Genomic DNA, 25,792 nt, shown 5'->3' with positions numbered 1-25,792 from the left:
TTTGTTTTAACTTAGTGCCTTTTTTTAACATAGTAATTTTGTCATCTTACTAGTGAGCAAATGTTAATCTTATGAAACAATCAAAAAATAGTATGTGAAATGGCAACATAAATCAAGGTATTGAATAATCACATACTCAGCTTGCTGTACATGTTATAACGGAGGGTAGGGGTATAGTCCAAGCCTCCTGGCAGCCAAACCTCCAGTATCTTAAACATTACCAAACCGGTACAGTAAACATCAGCGAGTGTTCAAGCAATTTTGTCTTTGTGGTCCTTAAATATTAGAATCAATCAAAACTCAATTTAGAAAGTAAAAAGTCACACAAGGGCTCCTATACTTAAATAAAATGTCAGACAGCATATAATATATTTTAATGATTTTTAACAATAGAATACATATCTGTCAAAATGAACTTTTGAATGCTGTACAAAATTATATAAACAAAATAAATCTACAAAGCTATAATCAGTCTTGTTTACTCACTAAAGTCAGACTCATTAGGTCTACAGTACTGAGTAGTGTACTCCTCCCTTCATTTAAATAGCAAGGCAATTATGAAGTATGTACAAATGCATAGATTGTATTCAAGCAACATGTTTTATCACAACAAAATGCATAGATCATCCTGCATACAGAGTGATTAGTCATGCTTCCAGACAGACCAAATGCAAGACAGCAAATAGCTTCAGACTTTCCCAAAAGTAGAGCAGAAAATATGTTTTTATTAGGATTATATATATTTAAAAAAATATTTAGGATGTAATATAAAGCAATAGCATTCAGAGACAAATTAAAGTGCAAATGTGAAGAAACAAATTGTAATTCAAATATTTAGAAATATTTTTTTTTTTTGTACAATGTTGAAATTTTGATTTGCAAAATTTTACATGACTTCACTTTAAACCCAAATTCAAGCTAAAGATGAAATTCAAATATCTGCTACATGTAAATTAATGAGAAATTAGAACGTTGTTTGCTAAACTTTTCTATGAATGATTAGCTATTTCCAGTTCATTTTTTAAGTTCTCTTCACGATTGTTGTTTTGATTGAGGAAATTAATGATTTTTTAAATTTTTTGATCACTGATAAATGTATTGCCTATAGTGTTGATGATGTAGACTTGTAAAAGATATGTGCATTGTTTGTCATATTTGATCAATATATAAAAAATTGACAATAAAAATGGAATACACAAAGAACTGTTTTGTTATTTTCAGCCATGTTAAAATTACACTGAAGAAAACTTATTTGTCCAGATAAGCGTAAAAATAAGAAGAATCCCAAGCAACGTCAACGAAGATAAAAGTTGCTCATTTCTTTTTTGTAAAGGCTAAAAAATAAATGCATCTGGAATTATTCAACAATGTTGGACTGAAATTGCTTTTAGGTACAGATTTTTGAACATTATTTGCTCCAGGTATCAACACTGTCTCTACATCTAATTTATAAAGCAAACAGCATTGATTATGTCACAGTGCAAACATGCCTGTCGACAATGGTAGGTTTGTGCCAGACTAATAATAGACAAAATCTGCAAACCCAAATGTTACCTTCAGCCACAAACACAGCAGGCACATAATGTGAAACCTCCTAGTGCTTGAAGGATCATATTTTTCACCTCATCAAAAGGGAAACACAGTTTGACAAGCAAATCCACCTTTTGATGGTGTGAATTAGAATTTGCTTCTATTTTAGTGAAAGATAAAATGAATTAGGCTGTTTGGAGAGAACACTGTAGAGTTAAAGAGCAATAAACAGTATGAAAGAATAGTGTACATTCAAAAATGACTGTTTCACCTATGAGTGCATTATAAAATGGGAAGCATAAAACTGCATCAGCTTGGGAGTAGAAACATGTCAGTCATCCATGTAAGAATCTTTGTGCCACTGACGTGCTTCTCTGTCTCTGATTCGATCCCTGTTGCTCTCCCTGTCCTTGTATCTGTCTCTGTCCCGATCTCTACCCTGGTGGTTGTAGTTGTGATGGTTGTGTGCAGGATAGAGGTCTGCATGGTGTGTCCGTGTTGGGATATGCTGGTGATGCCTCTGATGTCGGTTGCGTTCGTTGTGCTCCTGCTCGTAGCCCTCCCTGTCATGCAGCTGGCCACGGTGGCGTTGGTGATGATGGTGATGATGGTGGTGGTTGCTACTGTGGTGGTGATGGTTATGTCCCCGGTGGTTGTAGTGTATTTCCTCCTCATCGCCCTCCACCACCACTTCCTCCACCTTGTCCTCCCTCTCCTCATACAGGGGTCTCCTTGGAGGCCTCTGGCTGTAATCTCTACCTGACTTCACATTCACGTCACCAGATTTGGCTGTGCTGTGCGTGGCTGTGGTGTTCCATCCGTCGGTGGTGGTGGTGGTGGTGGTGATGGTGGTGGGTGTGCTGCGTCTTTTTGGTTCTGTCCTCAGAAGTCGCTCCTCTTCTTCCTTTCTTTGGCCTTTTTCAACTCTGTCCTCCTGATCTGGGGCGGGTGGGGTCTCCTTGTCTGGGTGGTTCTCATGTGAACCCTTCCTCTTGGAGGCAGCCTGCTTCTTACTCTTCTGCTCATCCTTAAAGGAAAAGGACCAGATGAATATCATTTAACTAGTCACACAATAAAATTAAGTAACTTGCAATTCCAAATCACAGAGACGATGTGGAGAGATCAATGTGAACAATGAAAACAATGTGACGAAGATGGTGACAAATTTTCCAAATGATAAGATGGATAATTTTTATTTCCAGCTCAAATGTAAACTTTGACCTGGATTTCTTCTGGATTTGTTTAAAAGAACAAACATTCTTTTGTAAACGTGTTTAAACTATGGTTAAATCCTCACATGAGTAGAAAACCGAGACTTTCAGTTGCTTCCATTAACTGTTAATAGTTTACATAACCGCTGGTCAGCTCACTGAGATAATCTATTCTGGTGACAATGGCTGTCATTATGTGGGCAGGCTTAAATAAAATTATTTCGATCAAGCAGTCATCTAACTATAATAGGCTACAAATTACAGACATTACATAAAAGCACGTATTTGAGGTTCTACATTTTTTCCATAACTAAAAAACGATTACAGTAATATTTCAATAACTCACTCACCAGTTGTTGGCCTATTTCATTTCTTCTTCAACTTTGCATAGTAATAGGATGAGAAGACATGAAATTAAAATGTTAGGTGGACTGGTGGAAACATACAGATGAAGCAAAAATAATGTTAAAAAAAATCTAAAGTTTCTCTAAATTTAAACAAATATCTGTACACATCACATGAATGAGATGAAGTTTGATGAAATGAGGTGATATAAAATAGTATTTTTTATATTTCTGTATGTTTTCACTGTATAAATTGTGTTTTATGCACCGGTACTGTTGCTGGAGAGGCAGGCAATGTGTTTCTCAGCCAGCTGTGCTACAAGTGCATTTGAAGGCTCCATCTCTGCCGGATGCGTTGCTTTCCAGTAAGATTCAAGGTAATCCGCGATGTGCTCACAGGCATCAGTAAGCTGGTTCTCGTCTAATATGACATCAAACATTTCCTACAGACAATAAATGGTGAGAAAGAAATAGAACAAACATGAACACCTGGATGCATTGGAGAGCATAGTAAATGTGTGTTAGAATGTTTAATGCAGGAGTAAGTTTACTGAAAACTATAGCTGTACTGTGTGTGTCTACAACTATGTAGAAAAATTAAATCCAGAAAAATTAATACAGCAATGAATAGAACTTCACTGGTGGTCAAGTAAGGCTGGATTTAAGACTGATAAAAAAATCCCTCAAAAAACAGGATTTGTTATTTTACTGCATGTTAAGGCTACTCAGCATTGATTTTAACAACGTATCAAACTTGAAGATTAAAAAATGACTTGACATCATTACACGGCATTAACCAGATCTTTATCTCTTGAACAGAAAAAAAAAGTTGTTGTAGTTTTTAACAATTTCCAGCAGATGGCGCTCACCGGCGGACACTGGGCCAGCTTGTCTGCTGCCACAAGTTGGACATTAAGATGTTTGGTTCGAGATTTTCCTCTTGTCTTGATAAGTCTTGTCAGCACCTACACAAGGCAAAATAGAACACAACTTTAAAAAAAAAGTAAGTATCCAGTTTTTTTTTACCAATACAGGGCAAAAAGTACAGATTTAGAGAAATGCATTCTATCAGGATGAATGACTTATGAAACCTACTTTTGGTGAAGATATCTTCACATAAACAAGAATTGGAGCAAGCGAAGTCTTGGACACTTGCAGTGGATGGTTAATTGTGTCTGCATCCAAAATGACAAGCTGCATGCTCCGGGCCAGCTCAAATATACGCTCCACCTCCCCTTGGATCTGGGCTGCAGAAACAGAAAATGTAAACTTCCAACTCTAAGACAACATAAAATATAGATGATGTAACAAGATCTCCCTGGAAAACCCTAAATATGACAGCACACATATTGAGACTGGCAACAGTAGGAATGTTCTAGATCTTTATACCTTTATTCTCATATTTTATATTATTTTATACTATTATAGAAAAACTGTTACAGTAACTAAACAATTCAATGATAATAATAAATTTAAAAAGTTGCCTTATTCTTGAATAAATGTTAATTTGCTGTGAAGATTACTTTATGTTTAAATCTGTTTAACACTTCTTTCAGCACATACAAGAGTATTAAATTATTTACAAAAGATTTTCTGCTTTACTTGAGCTTGTAAAAAAACTAATAAACAGAGCAAATGACAAATGACATAAGAAATAAAAAGCATGTAAAAAATAGCATGTTCTACACAACAAAAGAAAACAAGACCTTGGCAACTTTCACCAAAAGCCTAAATATTTAGTTTTTTGTTCTTATTATATGTATAATTTCTTCCCACCACAAAGGTAGATGCATCAAGATTTCTTCAACTCATGGCAGGGGTAATATTAAAGTTGTCCACTAGAGGGAGAGCGGGAAAGGACATCAAGTTTTAGTCCTAAAACATATCCGACAACCCACTCACACAAAAGCACTTCAATGCACTTTGGCTACATATTTCAAAGCTGTACAGGATGAAGTCAGTTTTTGTGTACATGGAATATAAATGAAGCACAGAGAAGTGAGAGGGTAGCAGCAGCTGATACAAACATGAGATAAATGAGAACAGAAAGGAGGTGGAGCTGTCAAAAACACAAGGACAACCAGTGCTTTCAGTCGTACATACCGGCAGCATCTGGGATGAGACGGCAATGAGAGAGACAAGAGAAAAGCAAGTAAATCTTATCCCTGCTCTTGTTTTAACTGATTTCCTCCTCTATTGAAATGGGTAGAAAGGGTCAGAGGGTAGACAGGGAGACGGTTGTGACTATTCTACAGTATAAAGATAAAAAACAAAAAAAACATCTGCTTGGTTTGAACAAGATGAAACTTCCTAAAACCAGGAAGTTTTCTAACTGACTGAGATTGTGCTGGTTCTGATAGAAATATATGAGAATAAGCAGAGCATAGCAGCAGCAGCAGATCTGTTGATGCTGTTGTTAGGTCTGATTGACAAGCATTATCCTTTTAGCCATGAATATTTGCAGTAAATATATTTTGTAGCATGGTGAACCTGCTAAAAACAAGTAACTATTGTTTAAAACATTTATTACATCCACTATGTCTGGAAGATAAAAGCAAATAACGTTTCTCTTTAGTCATTTGCTTCTCAAAGCAGGAACATGCAAGCTAAAAGTTTCTGAGCAAGAAACAAAAAAAAGCATCAAAGGTCTCAAAGCTCTGAGGATCACAGTCAGATTAGGAACCCACTCAATCCACTCAAACCAAAGTAAGCCTGATCTGTGGAGGCTACAGGCTAGTTATTCACTATGGTGTTAGTGGCAAAGCAGCTTTCATGAGACATTCGGTAAAAGCAAAGTCACAAAAAGTCTATCTCTACCTTGGACACTTGCATCAGAAAAACCGTGACTCATTTGGAGTCTGGGTTTTCTAGATTTACTAACGGTTCTCTGAAACATCCTTGCAATAACCCACATCTCTGAGATAACAGTACAAATATACTTAAAAGAGTAGAACACCCATCATGGTTCCAGATTTAGGATATGCTTGATTTAACTTTGTGGCAACTCTGTGTATTTAAGGCAAAAACTGAGCAGCAATGTAAGCCAAAAAACAAAAATAGCTTTGACACATTCATCTCAAATTAATTTAGATAGTATGAGAAAAAATTAATTAGGACTTTAAAAATATGGGGGATGCCACAAGGGAAGTCAAGTTTTCCAGAAAGCAATTATATTAACTTGTTTTGGAATTGATTTAGTTGTCTTTTCCATGATTGAAGCTATTAGAGTTGTGTTTTTTCCATGTATTCCTATTAACATGAAAGAGTTCCCCAGGATAATTAGTGCTCTGCACTGCTGGATGATAAACTACACACCTAAATTAGAGCGTGTGTTGGACCGGTCCATTAAGGCCTTCTTGCCAGGGTTATTGAGAATAGAGCGTTTAGCCAGCGAGATGTCAGCCGTCACCCTTGTAATAGTGATTCTGAAAAAAAACACACAAAAGAACAAGCATCTTTATGAACAACTTTATTAAGTTTTACTGTGCATAAAAACAGGTTTGACAATGACAAAGAAGAACTTACCTTCCTTCAAATCTGTGTTTTAGAAAGTCAAAAAGTGCTTTTTGCATCATGTCGGTAACCTAGAATTACACAGAAAATAATAATTCAGCTCGACAGCTTGTTTTTGTCGGTGCCATACTGACTTGCTTAGCTGTTAGCTGATAATTTACAAACTTCTTGCAATTATCAATAAGTATGCTCTCTCTTTGTTTTTCTTTGTTTAGAACATACAATTGACCTTGGTCATTTTCCTGACTGGAGCTACTGACAGAGCTTTGCATTTATATTTGCATACTTGTTCTTTTTCTTTCCAACAGATCCGACCTGATGTTTCCTTTTGTGTTTAGCTGAATCTCCTATTTGGATTTCATCATTGACAAAGCTTTAATGAATTCCTTTGTATTTTCTCCCCCCGCCCCCACACACACACGCACATTCAAAAAGGTACTGCAGTACACATATTGAGACTGGAAATCGTGTTTCCTCTTTTGCTCAGCCTGTTTCTGCTGGATAAGATTCCTATTAAACAGAAGATGCTCCTCTCCAATACCGGAAAATGCTTATTCTTATTGAATAGGCATTTTATTTATTTTGTCATCATTTAATTATTAAAAAAAAAATTATTGAATTAGATTGTACATACTAGAATCTAAATATGACTATATGATGAGATGTAATTGGAAAAATCTGGATTTATTTCATTATTTGCTATGAATGAACCCTGTTTGTCTTCAGGTGACAAATGTTATATTTTGCTAAAATTATTGAGTTGAATCAAGTGTCAGAAGAAACTCACATCTAAGCCCTTTAGTGATGGACCCATCAGAACCACTGGTCGCATTGTTGGCACAACATCGTACATGGCTACCTGTTCCCCCTGTAGGCACAAACACATTGTATGGTTTGAATGAAGTACATCCATTTTGTTACTGTTATAAGAAAGTTGCATTTTGTCAGTCTCTCTCAAAAGCCTTAGTTTGTGTTTTAAATAAGCAGGAAAAAAACAATATATCTAACAATATTTTTGACATTGTGTTTTCTGCAAAGAAGAAAAAGCTAAATTTGAATCTGTTGAATTTTCTTGTTCCTTTACTAACCCTGCTCTGTGTCCAAGATCTGAACTAAGATGCTAAATAAGCAAATTGGTTGGTGATGCAGTTGCAACGTGTCAGCCATTTGTCAACAGACCCACCAAACATTTTTGTTTTTAGTCTCTTATTTATGACGTTAGACTAAATCTATTTTCATTGTAACCAAACATGGAGGAATAGGAATCCCATTATGGGAACTGAATACTTTTATACTTTAAAATAAAGTATTTAATATGTATGTACTAAGACAATGCATTGTCATTAACAATCCTTATTGAATGGATCCAGGCATTTCGAGACAGAAATCTGTGTTTAAGAGGAACATTTTAGAAATACCAGATTTATTTACCTGAAGTCCTCAAATCTGATGTGTAAAAAATGTGAAGCAAAACATTTGTGGTTCCACAACAGTTATACAATTTAGCTTTGTCACTTACCGGCTTCTTTTTCACCTGCTGGTTGGCTGCTCACACAGAAAAAAAGAAGCCATGTTAATTAATTATCATTCAGGATATATTTTACCCATTTTGTGCATTTAGTCTTATTCGGTGCACAAACTGACCTTGTGAAGGAGGAGTGTATTTCTTTGAGTTCATATCTTGAGCTACTTGAGATGCTGCTTTGCTGAAACAAGAAATGAGTCATGAATTTTCTCACAGAGGATGATAAAAGTTCACCGCTTTACTCATAAGGGTCTACAGTCAGTGCTCAATAGGGACGGAGTGGGTTACACCTCAGATTGGTCACCAGTCCATCACAAACAACTGTTTACATACACATGAATACACAATTAACCTAACAGTCATGCCTGTGTTCATAAATAAAAAATACAAAAATAAAACGCAATAATATTTTAATGCTTGGACCCTACGTCTATTTGCTAATATCAGATATATAACTCTCTTTGTTAAAATTTTTCAAGGTGAATTTTACTCAGTTAGAGAAAAGATTACTAGAAAAATGAACATAATGAGAAGTATAATGACTTAAACTTCTCTAAAGCTGCAAATTCCTCATTAACAACTGGGAAGGGGACTCAGTTTAAATTTGGTTTTGTCTTCCCACTGATGTGCTGCTGGCTTGTTTTGAGGGATCATTTCCACAGTTAAGATGTGTTGTTTTGTAACAGGTTTGCAGATTTTTATCCCCAGTGGTTCTTCTAGGTTGATCCTGGTTATCAATTAAACCAGGAAACTGAGTCTGACTCTTTGGATTAGGAAGATGCACAATTTTCTGGTACTATCAAATCTCAAATACATTTTATAACATTTGTTTTCCGGGACCCAAGTGAAATGAACTAGTATTGATTTAATAGAATATCTTCTTTAACACATTGGCTTTTGGTTCCTTCCTTAAAAAAATTAAGCAATACTGCTTCAGTCAAGCAGTACTGTGTACCAACCTGGCCAAGGCCTTGGCAGCTTTTCTGGCTTGGACTTCTCTTCTGATAAGAATGGTTTCCAGGTTAACCGGACTGGGGACGAAGCCCACCACCCCATCCTCCTTCACCGGCCGTCCGATCCACCATTCATTGTTAAATTTCTTCCAATTGCAAAGCAAATCAAACAAGACATTGAACTGTAAATAAAAAAGTTTAACACGGCTGTTCCCCATAGTTATTAATCAGTGTTAACTATAGAAAATGCATTATATGTCATATCTATTATAATGCATATGGAACAAAGCTTAATAAAACCAAGTTTTTCTGAAGACAACAATATTGTATGCATGTCAGTCTGTGCTGATAATTTTATTTTATTTTTTTCATCAGTACATGTTGGCCGTTTTTCAATGCATACCTCTTTGACATGCAGGAAGTCTTTGGCCTCAAATGTGACAGCTTGCCCTGGTACAGGGACGTTGTCGTCGTCAGCTGGCATATAAGAGAAGTTGCAACGTACAGCAAAGGCCACAGGCTTGTACTGAGGACATAGATCAGGTGTTATAGATATTTAAAACAAGAAGCCTAAATGTGGAAGAGGGAGAGCACTATAGGTGTAAAAATGAACGAAGGCTAAATTTGATATATATACTTCAGTTTTACTCTCATACATTAGCCTTAGCAGAGCTAAGGCTAAAGTTGCAAGTAGCATCTGTTATATTCACACTATGACAAATGAGCATGTCTGCAGTGAACAAAAGTGTATTGTGTCTTTATCTTTGCTGTAGGTTCGCCACTGTCACAACATTGCTGACTTGAAAAACGTGTTTCTGATGTAATCCTATAGAAGTCAAATATCAGTAGCATAACGATCAAGCTGCTAATTACTTCACTTTGGACAGATGAGGCTTTAGAGCCAGCAGAGTTACAAGCTGGGGAAATTTTGCATGTTAAGAGTACATTAAATCTGTGAGAGTACATTAAATCTGTAACGGATGATCTCAACAGGACATATCAGCAGGGGTTGCTTAGCTGGCAAAGACAGGCCCACCTTAAAGTCATAATGATCATTACAGATGTAACTGTAATAAAAAAAAATTATAGTTACATCTAATAAAAAAAAAAAAAAGTAAGCTTATTGCCTCATGTTTGTCACTCTATGGCAGAGTTGTTTAAAATCTGTCAGTTGAAATACATGAATTGATGAAGTGAACTGAATCAGGAATAATGAACGTTCAATATTCCTTTCTGTGATGTAATTTCCTTTTGGACAGTCTTTCTGTACATCTACTCTGCATGGTAGAAATGAAGGAAATTATGCAACAGCTCAACACTACCTTAGCCTTTTCCAGCTGCACCTGGGCGTTTCTTTCCTCAACGATATCTGAGTCCTGACGCTCTCCCTGCAAACAGAATATAATCACAATGGTAAGTGGAATGTGTGGAGTTACATAAAATTATTTACTGTCACCAAAATACATAAGGACATTTTTGTGCAATGTCTTATTAATTCTGTAACTTTTGCATAGAGTTAACTACTTTATCTTCAATCAATTAAACTCATCATGCTTAATTTACTTAGTAAGATGACACTGAATGCACCTGTTTGTTAACGCAAGGCAACAAATAATCAGATAACTTCGTGGCAAGAAATTCAGGTTCATCCGAGAGATGAACCTGGGATTTTTAAATTCCCAAATTAAACAGTAAATAAAGCCAAAGTACCAAAACATAATGTAAAAAACTGAACATTCAAAAAATGAAAAGAAACAGTATGTCAATACTAAAACTAACAGAATCAAGATAACTCCAAAACACATTGGAGTTACTGATGTTGTCAGCATGTGCAATTGAACTCAAATAAAAAATAAAAAAAGACAATTTTTGTCATTATTTGGGGGTTTAAACATTTAATACTGAACTCTGTCCTAATTGGGAGTTTAACATGTGCACAGTCTTTGCAGTATCCACTGCACACCATTGCCTATGTGCTGATTGTTGATAGTATATGTAATTATCTGTCTTTTTTTTACAACACAAAATGTGGAAAACCAATCCTCTGTGTTGGTCAAAGACAATTAGTCTTTATAAAATGTTTTAGACCGATTGAATGCTTTACTGACAAACTTTTGACTTAAGAAAGTGTCCTTGAATCACTTTAACAATCTCAGATCAATTTATCTTGAAACGCCTTGTCTTTAATTTTCAGCAAGTGTTGCCACAGATTCCCTGCCGGGATGCTCCAGTTGCTGTGCCATGTCTCTCAGAGATTAGATTGTCCTCTCAAAGACATGGCAATTAATGGCTTTTGTATCATAGCCACGGGGATGGCACAGCCTCTAGTGTGCACTCAAGATATTCACTTAAATCCTATTGTCACAAATCACCTCCTCAGTTTCAACAACAGCTTGGTGTGGTGCGTTTTAACACAACACTGTGTCCTTTCATGTTAGTTGGGAGAATTTGGCTGTGTCACAAATTAAAGCTGTTGCCCTCTTTAAGACATTACCTGTGAAAACGATGATATACACAAAGCAAAAATTATTTCTGCCACCTCAAAAAAAAAAAAAAAAAGTTGCACACCAGCTATCACTGCATGGTAATACAAGTAGTTAAAAAGCGATGTCATTAGAAGTTCAGCAGATGCACAAAAGTGGAAAATGTTAAGCAGAAAAAAACTTTCACTTTTATATTCTCAAAAATAAATTATGTCAAAAAACATTAACATTATCAGAAAGGACACAGAGAGGAAAAGTAAGAAAATTCCCCTGGGACAAAATTATGCCCATTCATGGGTTTTTGTTTATCCAAGCCTGGTGCAGACATCTGTTCGCACAGCACTTGCCTCTTCTGAAAGCCAATGTCACCCGGCCAACAGTGCAAAACAGCCCCACCAAATTAGATATGTCTTTTTTTCATTTACATGTAGTCATAGTTAAAAATTATTCATTCTTTTTATTCACTGGATGTAAAACGAGCCTCATCGGAAACTTGCTCAACCTCATGTTTAACAGACACCAGTGTTTGGACATGGCCTTTAAAAGGCAACAAAAGGAAAAAGAGAACAAAAGAGACAGCTAGCTGATGCTTTAAAGTCACTTGAACTCTGTCTCCCATTCTGTCTACGTCTTCTCCGACTGTGTGCTGTTTTGAGCAACTTTGAGCACCTCCCCAGTAGCAGCTGACAGGGACAGAAACCTCTGGATTTATTTTACTGTTGTACACAAAAAAATAAGACAACCTCTTATTGAAGCAAACTGAAACAACAACAACACATGCATGAAAAAGTATCTCTGGCAATGAAAGCATAAGCGAAGTAAAGTGAAGGACAAACATAATGTGAGCAAGTAAAACTGGATTCCATAATGTTCAACCAGAAGGTGACTCCTTTTCCATTCAAAAGTGTTTACACAGCTCTTTTGGTGTATGCCAGGAAAGTGCATTAGGAAGGAAGCCTCACATTGGGAAGATGAAAGTCCCTAATAGGAAATAATCAGAGGAGCCAACTGGCTGACCTGTAGCACTGCCATTCCTTAAGAGGGCGAACTAAAATGCAGAATGGGTCTTTAAGAAATGCAAACATAAGGGCTATTGCTACATTAAAGATAATAGTAGTGGGTATGCCTTTCCTGGTCAATTTCAAAGTTCAAAAAAAAAAAAAATCAATCTTGAATCTGGTGTCATCACATTAGAATAGTAGGAGACAATGACTTTGGTATTCATTGATTCCTGAAGTTGTGAGACACAGCCTCTCCAATGTGGGAAAGAAAAATACTTAAGTGCTTATTTCACACCTAATTTTGACCACCTCACCTTTCGTCTTCTGATTTGCATACTTTACTATAATTTCTTTCCGGTATTCCTCTTCAGTTTTCATGAGTTTTATTATCATTAAGTCCAAAATGAGTTTGCATTTCTAGAAAAACAGGTTACCAAAAACTAGTAAAGCAAAACTTCTGAACCTTTGGGTTCAGTGAAGGTTTGAAGGCAAATTACAATCAGTTGTAGAGTTGTCTACCTAAAGATAGTTTTCTTGTTGCACACTAATTTAACAGATGGGGAGATGTTTCCATAGCAACCATTCAGAGAAATTTGTCACCTAAACACAAACATCGCCCACAGTAAAAGCTAAATCTATCACAACTCATCAAAAAAGCATTTCTCATGAAGAAATTTTAGACCTTTAATTCATACTGCATGCTGTTTGGAGTATGAATTAAAGTATATAAAGTAATATCCCTTTAAAGCTACTGTGCATCGGTACATTAAATGTGTGTGAACTCTGTGTTTGTGTAGCTGGTTGTTTGTCCTGTGTGTCACCCTATGTTGCCCTGTGATGGACTGGCAACCTGCCCAGGGTGTATCCTGGCTATTGACCACTGGTCATGGATTCTAGCGCCCCCGTAATCCTGCAAGGACAAGTCGGTACAGATCATGGATGGACGGACGTTTTAGCTCTACAGATATTTTACAGGAAGTTGATGCATCAACAGATGTTTGTCAATGCTTTTCTATTTTAAAGTCAGTGCAACAGTTTACTAATCTAATTGTGACTAATATAACCCATAAGTTGGAAGTAAGCCCAGATCTCTGGATATGATTGTCTTTCTGCATCAAAGGGAGTAATTTTTTATCTGATTTCAGTGGTGCTCTTACTGTCCTCTTATTGTTCATCTGCCACTCATTAACGTTTGGTGAATTATTCCAAAGACTGTGAGGATTTCTTTGCCATGTAGTCATTTGGTCATTAATAATTGCTCATTTGCATAATGTGTGCTCTCCAATACACTTTTCTCCAAACCCTGTTTCATCAGCTGCCTTACATAATTACTGAAGGAGCCTGGCTCTGTGCCCTCCTTTGGAGAAGATAAGGCAGCTTTCACATAACATGTTAGATATCCTACTACTCATGTAAACAATTAGCAAACTGGCTTTTACACCTTGTTTGATATTAGTGCTTTTTATCATTACTATTTATGTATGTTTCTTTCAGAAGGAAGTAGTCTGTAACACATCTAACAGGTCAAATTACTAAAATACACTCATGACCTGTAACATTTTAATCAATGCCAAAGAGTGTGTTGGTCCTTTACCTTTGTTGTCCAAACAGGCCTAAACAGTTAACCACTGATGTGTGCTAACTTAACTACTGCCAAGAAGTTAGCAGCAGATCCCTGGAATCCTGTTAGATGTGAGGTTAGGCCTCTGTATATCTAACTTGATTTTCGACACTTTTAATTGAGGACAGGGAATTTGGAGACTGAGTTAACACTTCATATACCAACGCAAGGTCATAAAAATATAGTAATGTTATTGTTGCGTGCAGAATCACTAACTTTATACATATTACTAAATCTTGTCAAAATGTGTTGAAAATATAAATATATAAAACAATGACTAAGTACATTCTCTTTGCTTTGAAAACTTTTTATAGTTTCCAATATTACTGTTATCATTGCTTTGTTATTCATCAGAAAAAAATATAAAAATGTAACCAAAGTCATAGCACCAGAGACAGAGTAATGATTAAAAAATCTTCTAGGAGAAAGGTTGTGTGTGTCCTAAGCCTTCTCTCTCTCACACATTTTCTTCCTATGTCTGTCTGGGTCTCTGATTGTCTCTGTGTAAGGAGATTAAGATAGCATGCGTCAATCTAGGATTTAGGTCCAAAGAGACAAATGCAAATTCCACATAGACTTCCATCCCTGCTTCCTATGACTATGAGCCCACAAGTTCAAGCTCCATCATCACAGACAGACACAGAATCCATTAACTGTATCAATATAAGTTAATGTTTGACCTTTGGCCGTTTTAATAGATATAGTTCTGGACGTCCCTCATCTCTGCACATGATACAGTGTGATGTAATATGGCTGGAAAGAGGGAGGTCTGTTTCTTTGTATGGATATTAGTAGGAAAAATAAATCTTATTCTTCTTAGAAATAATTTCCAATTATATTTGAACTACTTGTACCTGAAACTATCTGCAACTCAACTGTACATTACAGTACAGTTGAGTTGTACTATAAACTAACAGACAGCCAGCTCTAAAGTCTTATTGCTCTACTTTATGCTTGGGAGTAGAACAGATAGTGTAATACCCCAGTAACAACTACTAAGAGGCTTTTCCTATTCTAAGGAACAAGCAGTGGGCCAAACCTGCTGCAATCCAAAACAGTAGGCCATCCAGCGACATATTTTTTTATTCATTTATTTTCTACCTCTTTATGTTTGTTAAACTTGAAGTTAAGGCTAGTTAAGGTTAGTGTCTAAGGCTAAACAATATGAAGAAGTAAAAGGTTGAGCAAATGTCACTTCAACAATAGAGAGAGACTTTGAAAACAATGTTTGTGCTGAGTTCAGTGCAAGATCATTATAAATTAGCTTACTGAGTAAATAAATCAAATGAAAAATTTCTGTTTTGTTGTTTGTCGGTTCACAGAATGCATTTACACTTTCCTGTCTCCTGTATCAACGGACAGCAGGTTCTGCAACATCCAATGTTTTGAGTTTGGTAAAATATAAATACATATATTGGATGATTACACTTCAGATTAGTATTTGCCTTGCAAATACGTATCTGAAAAGGGTTGTGTTAGCACTAGGTTCACTTGAGTCAATAATTTGTAGGACAACCTTTCCCTCAAATTACATATGCAGATATTTTGTCTCTATCAATTTTGCGCAGTTAAGAGGCAAAATTGCTGCCCATTCTCTTATCAGAAATGCCTAAGCTATGTCATATTGAATAAAGAGGATCTCTAAACATCTGTTTTAAAGTCTTGCTATGGATTCTCAACTGTATTGAGGCCTGGAGTTTGACTGGACCCTTTTATCTGAGTCATTTCATTGCATCTCTGGGTTCACGGTTGTTTTACTTCTGTAAGTTCCACCTCAATACAGTGGACAATGACCTTCTTGGCTGGAAAATAATAAAAAAATACTCTCCTTGTGAGTTTCTTCATAATGCAATTTATTTTATAATGTGGACTAAGAAACCTCTTGAGCAATTAGAGACAGTTTTCATTCTAACCATTGATTCTGAAGCCAATTGGTTGAGTTGCATTTCTTTTAGGCCTATTAGAGGAAGTGTGACTAAGTAGAAATATAAACAGTTTTTTTAATTATTTGCAAATATAAAAAAATAGATAAAAATCATACAATATTGCTTTTCCACTATATATTTGTGAACTACTTTGTGTTGATCAATTGCAGAAAAGCCAGATCAATTACAATAAAGTTTGGAGTGGTATATATTGTGATTTATTTACGCAAATGAGTTTGTCTTTATAGAGAAAGTTATCGTAATAATTAAGAAAAAAAAACATATACTGTCACAGCTTCAAGACAACAGAAATGATCAAAACTTTTCTTCTAGAAAAGTTTGATCAGTTTAACTCTGTACAAGTCCCTATTTCCAGTTGTGATTTTTGCCCTGTTTTGTTGTTCCTTAATCCATTTGCTACTTCTTCAATGCTGAAGCAAATGGGAATTCAGTCAGCCACTGGCAATTCCCACAATATAAGAGAGAAAAATCAAGGAAAGAGATTTAATTCCTCTGATCCTCAGACTATTAGTTATGTAACTCTCTGAAGCCTGTCATTCAGCAGGACGCATGGCATGATACAAGCATGTGGAAAAGCATCTCTGCCCCTGCAGCGCTGTGGCTGTTATAGTGAGTGCAACGATGTGGAAAGGCCTCGCAGACGGGATTAACGCCCAGTGCAACAGATGGTGTCTTTTTTTTACGCTTCCTGTTCAGCACACACTCACAGATACGCATGCAGATAAATCCAGGTAAAAAAAAAAAAAGAGAGAGAGAGAGAGAAGAAGAAGCAAAGCAAGAGAATCCTGGGAATTTTACCTTCTTTTTGGGCGGCATCGTTGATTAAAAGTGTCGTTGATTATCCTAACAAGCTGACTTCACCGTTCACCTGGCTCCAGTGAGCGATACATGAAGCATGCCATGAGAATCCGCTTACTTCCGTTTAAAGTGTCACATGGATCGATCTCTGCGCAAAGAAAAGTCCGCTCTTTACGCGCTGTTTTTAGCGTAAAACAAATTCCCAAAACGAATCGCGACGCGCAGGTCAGCACTGGAGACGAGTTTGGAAGCTGTACCGTATTGAGTTGAAAGTAGTTACCCTTTCCAGAGTCCTCTGGGTATTAAAGGCTTATTTCTCAGTGTGGCATCTGTTGCGCCGCACACCGCTCACTCTGACCTCAGGCTCCCGAACACGTCAAAGTTGTCCCAACCTGCCTGCGCGCTCCATAAACCCAGAAATATTTCAGGGTGAGAAACGTCTCATTTGTGCAGCAGATTTCATCCTCGGCAAGAGTGACGCTTGATGAATGTGTTCGTGCGTCCCGTGCGACTTCCTGGGGTCTGGCTGCACAAATGAGAATATTTTTGGCCCGGCTTCAGGGGAGAGAGATGGAATTAAAAATCAGGCAATAGATAATGCCTTTGTGCGCCCTGTTTACAGCCCAGGACACGGACAAACCCAGCATTCCTCATCCGGAAGGAGTAATCATGAGATTTTCTCACCACTAACACTGTGTTCAGCTGCACACTCACACACACGCACACGCACACACAATGATTGTTATATCATGAGGTTATCCCTTCACTGCGTGTGGACTGCATATGGCGGGACATCGCTGCAGAATCCTGACAGAAGGACAACCGGTGGCGGTTCTTGCATGAGTGGCGCACTGGGCTTAGAACCTTTCAGGAGCCAAAAGAGCCTCAAATTATAATGCAAATGAGTAATCAAGCACATGCTTAAATATGAAATAATCTAATTTACTACAGATACAAACACTCAATTTGTTTCTTTTAAATTGTTTAAAAGTTATAAAATGCAAAATACTATGTGTCATAAATTGTGATTTAAGTTAATGATTTCCACATGTAAGTAGGGATTCACTCATGTTTTCAATCATTTATTAATTCATTTAAATAATCAACTATGAAACAAGTATTTATATATTCATATTTGTACTTATTTAATGCATTTAAAACTTTTTAAAGTGTTTGTAAAAGCTATCATATGTCGAAAACATACTAAAGATTGTATTCATTAGAATATTGCACTGTTGGTCCTGAACAGCACCCTCGTTCTGCACTCAGTACACAATATTCAATTCACAAAAATGAAATGTTTACTGTGTTTTAGAAATGATTAAAGAAATCTTCCTTGTGCTTTTTTTCAATTAATAACACAAAGCATGGTTTTTAAAGAATCTGTATTCAGAGCATTCAAATTGGTTCCTATTATGTATGCCATCCTAATATAAAGTACTTCTTTTTAAAATACCAAAAGATAGTAATTAAAATCCTAAATGATGCATCTAAGCAATGTGTTAAATTTTATTCATTTGTTTCTGCATTTTCACTTTTCTAAATCAAATGTTTTGGCTGCTACATTCACCACTCTTCTAAAGTAGGTGATGCAGCAAGACCCATTGGCCACTGCAGCTGGTTCCTATCCACAACTGTCCAGTACATCAGCAGATGGGTGATGCAGTGGGGTACTAAAGTCCTCCAGGAGAGCTCTGGGAGGGGAGAGACACAGATGAGAGGTTACATAATTGAATATGGAAAAGAAAGCTCCATGTCTGTTGTCAGCTTGGCCCAAGCCTGTGACCTCTGGGTCAGACACAAATGTGCCTAAACTACTAAAGTATAAAAATCTCTGTACTCACAGACATAGGCAGTGTATGTGATCTTTGCCACAGTTTTTATAGCAATTTGACAGTTTTAGATCGCCTCTTTCTTTTTTTAAGAACCTACTTCTGTTCATTTTATGAGCCAGCAGGACTAATCTTTTACATTAAGGTTAAGAACACCCTGGACCTTCTTAACATTCAGGGCCTTCATTATTTAACTGCATGTTGCAGCACTTCAAGCGTACACTCTGCTTTGAATTTTGGATTTAAGAGAATTCAATTTCCTTGTATGCAATTCTTTTCTCTTAAGGTCATAAATAAGGTTTTATAGCCACCATGAAAAAAACTCCCATCAATCCAGGCTGCTTTAGAGTCAGATGTATTTTAACGTTAGCTTGGTAAGCTAGTGCCAGACCACTTATGGCCGCCAAATCTAGTTGTAAAAATAGATTTTGGAGATGATAATATTAATAAGCAGCCAAAACACACAAGACAGAGACTGTTGTATGTGGACTGATTCTAATGTGTTCTTCCAACAGTAACTGCTTTGATGGGTTTGTACAAATACTTTGCTAGAATTCATTTATTTATTTTGGAATAACACATTTTTGGCCTAAATGAGCTGTTCTCCTGTTTAAATATTTTAAATCAATCCCAATTTTCTCTTTACTACATTTTTATACACTCATAAAGTTGTTATGTTCAGGAGTCTTTCGGGAGATTTTCTTTTGGCTTTGGCTGCTTCCGTTTCAATTCCACATATGTACCTGACCACTAAAGCATAATGTGGAGACTGTGCAGTAAAAACTGACAAAATATGAGCAAAAGGCAAACAATGTTCAGGACTTGTGTTCAGAAGAGCATCTGTATAAAAATAACTCAGAAAAAGTTTCCAGGTTTTTACCAAGTAAATATTGGAATTTTTTCTAGACAAATTACTTTAAAATCTTTAAAAACACTATGCATTTATAAGGACAAGAAAGGCAAGAGAAACTGAATGTTCTAACAGCTGCTTTATCTCTCGTAACATATTAAGAAGTTATTCCAATTCACCTGAAAGAGCTTAACAGCCTCAAAAGATATGCAACATTCATTACATTTCTGCAGAGGAAAAATCATACATCTCTTCAGAGCCCGCTACTGTCATGGCTTATCCACTCTATCACACGTGTTCATATGCACATGTCTGCTCACACATTCATAAACAAGCCTCCGTCACTAAGCCTCTTACAATCAGTGTGCTTGCATGTGAGTGTGTTGTTATTTGAGGCCAGAAATGCCTGATTGGGCTGCTGGGCCAGAAATGGATGGCACGCACAATTACCGGCAAAGCTCCAGATCCCAACCTCTTACTCAGTCCTTCACTTTGTCCACACAGCTCACTAACGTACATCTGCTTTCAGTCTGAAAACAGAATCCTGACTCCATTATTGTCAGCCGAAATGCCGTGCTCAGTTTGCCATTTTAAACTGTGGCAATTAAGTTACACCCATTTTCCCTGATTGGAGATGAATCATTGTCTTCCACAATCTGGCTCTCTAATGCAGCTGTAGTCTCCGTGTACCTTGGTAGGAGGGTGTGATCCTCAGAGCAGAGGAAAGCTATTAGCTAGTTGGTTGATCACCATCTGTTTCATGTGACTTTAGCTCATCAAAGCAACACACACTGAAAATGTTCTATGACAAATCATTGGGATACAACATTGTGTTAGCAGATATTAGAACTCTACATTTTCTTCAGCTTCTTTTTCAACTGAAGAGGAACCACTTCCACCAAATCATCTGGGCTGTACCTGTAGGCATCATTTGCTACAAATTATCTATCAACTGTAGCTCCATCGATAACGGAGAACGCTTTTGGATTTTGTATGTATAACGAAGATGACGTGTTTGTGTGCTTTCCAGATTTTGTCGTTTAAAAGTTTCTCTTCAAACTTCAAGCTCCCAAACAGCTGAATCTTCAGATGAGGCAGAGTGATACAGCTTTCTCGGTGCATATTTAATTTCTGGGAAGCTTTCTATTATGAAATCTGTCCTCGTCAGGTAAGGTAATTGTCACTGATAATAACTTATATATAATACAAATGAAGAAAACCAGCAATGCCACATCTAAATGGCTGAAAATGCTTTGAAGTGGCCTAGTCAATGTCTGGACATGAACCTGATGAAGACGCTGTAGCAACAGGTCAACAGGCCATTGAAAAAAACTCAACTTGGGGTCAAATTAAACAAAAAAATCTGCAATGAGTAGAGCCCATTTCTTTCACTCTGATGTTAAAGACTAATTTCTCAGTTACTGCAAACACCTGCTGACAGTTTCTACAAAGAGTTATTATATTTTAAGTACTTTGTGCTTACTCAGCTAGTTTAGTTTGGTCAGAACCAAACCTTTTAACAAAAGGAAAAAAAGTTATTTTTTTATTATTCAACTAGAAAAACAAAAGGCAGAAGGATTTGTGTGTCGTTTTCAATCTTTTGAAAATAACCTTCAAAAATATGGACATGTGCAAAAATGTGTTTGAGACTGAATTTGTCTTCAGACATTAAATGTCCGCTTTTGTCCCTCTCTACCTTCATCTACTGCAGTTAAGATGTCAACAACTTGCAGTCTTTTTCCAGATGCTAAGGTAAAAAATTCTGAACTATCCCTTTTTAATCATCTTTGGTTGCACAGTGTTCCACACAAAACTGCTGAAGTGGAAAAAAAAAGCTTCCAAAATGGTAAATTACAAATTAGTATGTGAAAAGAAAAATAATCTCCTTGTAAAAACTTGTAATAACCCTCGTTTAACCAGATAACACCAATAGCAAGAAAAAGTCTTTTAAATGAACTCTTCTAATCCAGTAACAACTCTCCCCCTCTTTCCTAGTTTCACTCCTCCCCACATCCTACCAGATAAGGAGCCAATACTCACCCAGGAGACATTCTTTGCCTTCAGCAATTTGGACATGGCCCACAGGTGGAAAGCCAGAGAACCTGAATCCCGACAGACTCAGTCAAATGCAAAAACACCCAGACTGCATTTAGCAGCTGTGGCAACATCCTCCAACCTCCACTGTCTGCCCCCTTTGCCAACAAACCTCTCCAGATTTACATCTGCCTGAAGCCTCGCCTGTCCATCAGACCCAGCGAAACATTCTGCAAGGAGGAGGAGGAGGAGGAGGAAGAGTGGGAGCCAAAGAGAAACAAAGACGAGCTCCAGAAGTAGCTGTCAGAGGCAGAAATAGAACTTGCATAAAGTTCCCTCCATCTTCTGCCTGAATCATCCTCTTCTTCCTTTTTGTTGATGGTTGCCTGATCACCCTTAAATGACTAAAATCCGTGAGAATGTGAAGGTAAACATCTATCTGAAGCATGGCTTAAAATGCTGTGAGAAAAAAAAAAACGGCAGTCAACTTTTCCCTCCTAACATCTGGGGCAAAAGAGATGGGACATGAAGGAAGAAGAACAGTGAGGAAGAACGATGATGGGAAACTGAGTAAGGTGAAATCAACCAGTTGGAAAAGCACAGCAGGTTTGAGGGCAGCTCCAGCTTTAGATTAAAGAAAAACATTGTTTTCTCGCTAACGTCTTTTTTTCTTTTCATACGATGTCAAACAGAGAATAACAGGGGGAAGGATTAACCCATTCAGCCTGCATGCCTGTATCCCTGCCTGTGTTATCTGGTTCTCTGATTGTAATCTGGCCGATGAGCCTCTGATTGGTCAGACAGGGAAAGAGAAGGATTGGTAGAATAAGAGATTAATGGAATTATACACGATCGCCTGTTTTTCCAGACCTAAAGTCAGATTCAAATTGAGCCTTTTCTGGAGCTTTAGTGACAAAGCATGATGTGAGCAACTCTGAAGTGAACTTTGCACAAAATTAAGAAACATTTATGTCTGGGCAATTATTTTTTTAGTTGTACAGATGCTTCTTGGCAATATATCTTGTTTCATTGTCTTTTTCTTCCCTTTAAATTGTGTCACATTTGTAAGAAAAATATATTTGCTGGTTAAGCATCATATTTAAGTATATGAGTTTTCTTCCATAAAAACTTGCCAAATTCTCTCTGCCAATACCAAACAGATTGTAACTCTTGTTTAATAATTTTGATTAGAGTGGATGACTAATATTTACAGAAAGAAAACATATTGGCATTTTAACAGTTTATTCATTTAACAAAAAGAGAACTGAGTGTGAAGAACCATAAAGGTAAGTAGAGATGCTTTTTAGACATAAATATTTCCAATAAGCAATATAAAGGGGAAATTATGCTTGATTGTAAAATGTCAGAATAGATTTGTGGCCTACAAAATATCTCCTTTACATTTTTTTGCACAAAATCATTCTCAATGAATAAGATGTAGCTTGCTCAGTTCTGCTTCTTTTTTTGTATCAGCTGTTTTTGTGTCTCTTGTCATGCCACGCCACCCAAATAAACATTTACTCTCACACTTTATACATGTGAAGTTTAAAAAATTTTGTTGTGCCTTCTTTCATGCACAATGACAATAAAATAAATTTTGATTCTGATTTGGAAATATCTAGAAACATATGCACAACTACAGAAGAAATGGAGCCTCAAGCACAACCCACAAGGATTCAGCAAGAGATTTCTGAAGGGAACGTTGACAACTAAACATTTGTCTTTTTTTGCAGCCTCTGTACAGCACATTAAGCAGTAAAACCAGCTGACCAAACATGCTGGAGCTCCACTTGGGTTGCTGGCTAACAGGCTGGGTTTTTGTAACGGCTGGTTTTCCAGATACCAAAAATCATGAACTTATTGCCAGAAAAAAGGTTGGGAAGTTTTTTAAGCTCTCAAACCGTTTCTTGGAGCAGTAGAGACTCAAATGGAAGTATAGAGCTACATGTGACTCATAAATATTGGCACATAAGTATTTTTGAAGAATTATAAAGTGAAAAAATAGCACAAATTGGTAATAAATTGGAACTGTTCAGCCTTTACTGAGCTCAACCTTTTATTCTGGATTAGAGTAACAGTGCTCTCTATTTGACTACCCAATGCAGAGCACAGTTCAATAAAATACAATTTTCTGTTTGAAACTATTGATGCTTTCCTATTCAACAGTCTTTACCAAACTATGCTCACATACATTCATCAATGAGTTCATCAAATGTGAGCTCCAGGTATCATTTGTTGTTGCGACTCTGCTTTTATTTGATTTTCTAAGCTCCTTTTTTTCTGCCTTGGTGCTGAGGTGGGCACTCATGCTATGCAGCGGTTACAGCGCACAGTAATCTGCAAGGCTTTAAGCTGACAGTCGAGAGAGAGCTGAGGGCCAACAGTAAGCCAGCTTCATGAGTGAGGAAATATGGCGATGATAAGGTTTTCTGCAGTTGACGCCATCACAAAATGCACAGCTCTAATTAACATCATAATATCAGCATTAAGAGGAATTACCAAAAGAAGTGGAGACACATGCAAAACTCATGCAGTAAGAAAAGATGAGTTGGTGGAGAAAGTTAGAGGAAAAGTAGGAAAGGGAAGTCAGAAAGAAAAGAAAAGAAAAAGACATTTCTGTCAAGTCCTTTCATCGATAGATTGAAAGCCCAAACTTGTCCATTTTCTGCCAATATTATTCACACTTGGGTTAGATTATGGTTCTGATTGCAGGCAGCAATTTATCAATATCTACAAACTCTATGGAGCTCAGTTTATGACATGCAAAGAAATGTTTTAAAACGTTAAACTCTGTTTCATCACAAAATCCATCCATCCACCCATCCATTTTCTAACACCCTTGTCCCTGGTGAGGTTGGGAGTGCTGCTGGTGCCTATCTCCAGCTAACGTTCTGGGTGAGAAGTGGGGTCACCCTGGACAGGTCGCCAGTCTGTCGCAGGTCAAGCACAGAATACTAAAACTACAAAAAATCTGGTGCAAGCTTTTTACAGATTAATGACTGCTTTTGGTGTCTTTACAGGTGAACATTAATCAGTCAACTGAAGCTTATCCAAAATAAAGTTGCTTTACTCTTTTGCAAGGTACTTTAATACATTTGAATACGAGTAATAAAAATAATAGGTGGCCTGAAGATCTTTCCCAGTCATTTTAACCACTCAGAGAGCTTTACACTGAAGCCACCTTAACACATTGACACTCAATTATATATACCAATACTCAGATCAGTAGGCAACTGGGGGTTGAGTACCAGGGAAACAAAGACATATGACAGAAAAAAGCAGGAATCAAGCCCACAACCATCCAGTTACAAACTCTTTCCACCAGTAAAAAATCTTCTAATGTCTGTGACAAGAGGATTATTTTGGAAAATAAAACCATCTGAATCATTATAGTGAATCTTTTGACATTCTTTTTTTTTTTTTATCTTAATAGATCAAATCCCGGCTGAGAATAAACAGAGAGAATAAAGTACAAGAGTCCGCAGTCTAAACTCACTGTTTGGGTAATTGAGCATGCAAACGTACTGCAGATGAAAGACAATGCATAGATGCACATCTGAATAAGTGCATTAACTGCTATGCCCCTCCTGTAGTCCCTTTGCTCTACCCCGCCGCAAGACTCCACTGTTGCTATGCGATCAAAAGGGTGCATATAGATCCTGCAGGTGATGCTGCCACTTACATAGGTGGACTGCACTCTCCGCCAGTGTCCCAGCCCACAGCAATGCATCAAGACATCAAGTTTTAGGGAGAGAAGGGGACAGGCCAGATGAGCCTCCGGGGTGGGGGGTTTGGGGTGGGTGTCACCTTAAAACCAGCTCACAAATTTCACTCTCATGGTCCATTAAGTGAAGCTCATCAGGGAGTTTGGGGATCCCGCGAGAGACGAAGACTCCAATTTACAAAGTCCACAAGTTGTCGAAGGGGTGGAGAGAGAGGGGAGGTCACCTGGGGAGTCAAGTGTCTGCTTCCTCTTTTGAGACCTGGTCCAGGTGAGGCTGACGGCATATATGTCTAGATATCCACCACCTATGTAGGATAAGTCAGTCTGAAGAGTAGCAGGATTTCTAAATCTCTTGGTTTGAATATGCTCATCTCATCCTTAAAAGAACAGGTGGTTCATCTGTCGGTCTGCATATTTGCCCTTCCAT

General features: G+C 37.2%; 1 protein-coding gene across 1 annotated transcript; it reads right to left on the bottom strand.

Annotated features, from left to right (window-relative positions):
* Positions 1-340: 340 nt before the first annotated feature.
* On the bottom strand, positions 341-25,792 carry cacnb2b (calcium channel, voltage-dependent, beta 2b). The gene is given in 17 exon segments (XM_055033684.1): positions 341-2,315; positions 2,317-2,395; positions 2,398-2,557; positions 3,354-3,386; positions 3,388-3,528; positions 3,955-4,050; positions 4,181-4,332; positions 5,189-5,197; positions 6,401-6,510; positions 6,611-6,669; positions 7,386-7,466; positions 8,118-8,143; positions 8,243-8,304; positions 9,083-9,222; positions 9,480-9,602; positions 10,399-10,464; positions 25,324-25,792. Coding segments are annotated over 17 exon segments (1,839 nt in total). The 5' UTR covers positions 25,372-25,792; the 3' UTR covers positions 341-1,861.

Source organism: Poeciliopsis prolifica, unplaced genomic scaffold (genome assembly GCF_027474105.1).
Source record: "Poeciliopsis prolifica strain line A6 unplaced genomic scaffold, Auburn_PproV2 SCAFFOLD008, whole genome shotgun sequence".
Lineage (NCBI taxonomy): Eukaryota > Metazoa > Chordata > Actinopteri > Cyprinodontiformes > Poeciliidae > Poeciliopsis > Poeciliopsis prolifica.
This window is presented reverse-complemented; position numbering and strand designations above follow the sequence as displayed.